The 1,969-nt window shown below is 43.3% G+C and overlaps 1 protein-coding gene across 1 annotated transcript; it reads right to left on the reverse strand.

Moving 5' to 3' along the window:
• Positions 1–1,026: 1,026 nt before the first annotated feature.
• LOC135604778 (calmodulin-binding protein 25-like) lies at positions 1,027–1,662 on the reverse strand. The gene has a single exon (XM_065094428.1). The coding sequence runs from the start codon at positions 1,660–1,662 to the stop codon at positions 1,027–1,029; it is 636 nt and encodes a 211-aa protein (XP_064950500.1).
• Positions 1,663–1,969: the final 307 nt, after the last annotated feature.

Raw genomic sequence — 1,969 nt, forward strand, 5'->3', positions numbered from 1 at the left:
AGACATTCTCTTAGCTTTTCTTATGGAGGCTTAGAACCCCTAGTTCTAAGAAATATTGAGATAAGAAAAACCTAATTCATCCCTTGCTATACGTAACATTTTGGTTTTACAAATAATAGGCTAATATTTTTAGCTACTTTTAAGTAACCTAGACTTTAAATATTTTTTATTTTTGAATATATTTTGTATGAATCCTCGTGATTCTAAGGTTTCTAGTATGACTTTAATCTAAGATTCATGCATCTAGTTGTTATTATCCTAATATGAGGTACTTAAAATCTCCTTCTTTTTTTTTAAGAAGGGATTTTATTCGAGCTAAATTAAACCCCTTAGGTATATAATTAAGTTTTATATTTTTGATATATTTTAAAAGATTTTCTCAGGGTTCTATGAGATTTATAATTAAGTAGTTACCACCTTTGTATAATAAGATTTGAGGTTTATAAGTTCAGACAATCCCAACCTAATTTTAGTAGAATAGAATAGGCATTAGTAGTAAATTAAGAGGATAATTTAGCCTCCAAATGATTCAATTTGAAATTAAAATTTGGTGTATATTTAGTTTTTATAATTATTATTTTTTTATAAAATTTTATGATAATTCAAGATCGTTTGATTAACTAGAATAGGGAAGTAAATTTTTTTATAGAATTGTGTGATGGTTTGATTATACTAACTAGTTCATTTATATATTGAGTGAATTATTAAAAATTGATGGTGAAATTTAAATAAATTTTTAGGTTTAGTATAGTTTGTTTTATGAAATTTTATCAAATATTTTCTGTAAATTATTACAATGAATTATTATAAATCAATAATTTAAGAGGTATGATTGTTAATTAAGATACCTTATGATTATATACTCTTAATTTAATAAGTGTATTGCTCTCTCGCATATTCGAATCATTAAGAAATATAATTAGCATTTTCATTTTTTAACTCAATCAACTAAGTATAAGTTTAATCTACTATAAAATAATAATTATATAAATTATCATAGAAATGACGTCTAAAGAAGCATCTCCTCTACATGACACCCCACGAATCCAGCGTAGGGAAGGCCGGGAGTAGTGGATCGAAGTCGAAGTCCGGCGCGTAGGCAGGTGGTGGTGACCCGGACGAGAAGCCCCCGCTCGGGATCCCGACCGCGCCCGTATCCAGAAAAGACACCGAGGTGTCGAGCGTGGGCAGGCGGATCTGTTGCAGGGCCGCCCGGTCGCCCGCCGCAGACCGTACCGGCTCGGGCTTCACCAGTGGCTCCCCCGCGAGCCGGAACCCCGTCGCCCGCTGCACCACCTCCTGGAAGTCGATCGGGTCGGCGGAGATGTAGGTGGTGGCCGACCGCTTCGACGCGTGCGACTTCCTCTTCGAGACCCGCCCCTGCAGGGCCGGGCCGAGGGCATTCCGCCGGCGAAGGGTGGCGTCTCCGGACGCAGAGGAGCAAGAGGGGGGAGTGAATTGGTGCTGGAGGAGGAGGAGAGGGGAGGAAAGGGTGTCGGCGGAGGCGGCGGAGGAGGAGGAGGAGGATGAGGTGGTGGTGTCGGAGAGGGAGATCTGGAGGGCCATGGCGACGGCCGCGTTCTCGCGGGCAGAGACCTCGCTGATCCACGCCGATTCCGAGTGGTACACCCACGGATCGAGTACCGAGCAGTTGTCCGCCATATCCCTCTGCGGATTCGAGGATCGAGAAGGGCGATCGATTGGGATTGGAGCTCAGAAGGGAGTGAAGGCGAATGGTGAGAGGCACGGAGGACGCGAGCAACGGGGGGAAGTCGTCGAAGCTTCTTAAAGAGGCGGTGGCGCGAGAAAACGCGTTCCTCGTGCCACGTCACACATTCGATTCCGATTAACCGCGGTCTGGTCGGAGAGGGCGCGGGGGGAGAACAGGTCGTTGACCGTCAACCCGCGGCGGCATCTCCCACGATGTCATTGGGCTTGCGTGATGATGTCATTGGGCTTGAGTGACCAT

Source organism: Musa acuminata, chromosome BXJ2-2 (genome assembly GCF_036884655.1).
Source record: "Musa acuminata AAA Group cultivar baxijiao chromosome BXJ2-2, Cavendish_Baxijiao_AAA, whole genome shotgun sequence".
Lineage (NCBI taxonomy): Eukaryota > Viridiplantae > Streptophyta > Magnoliopsida > Zingiberales > Musaceae > Musa > Musa acuminata.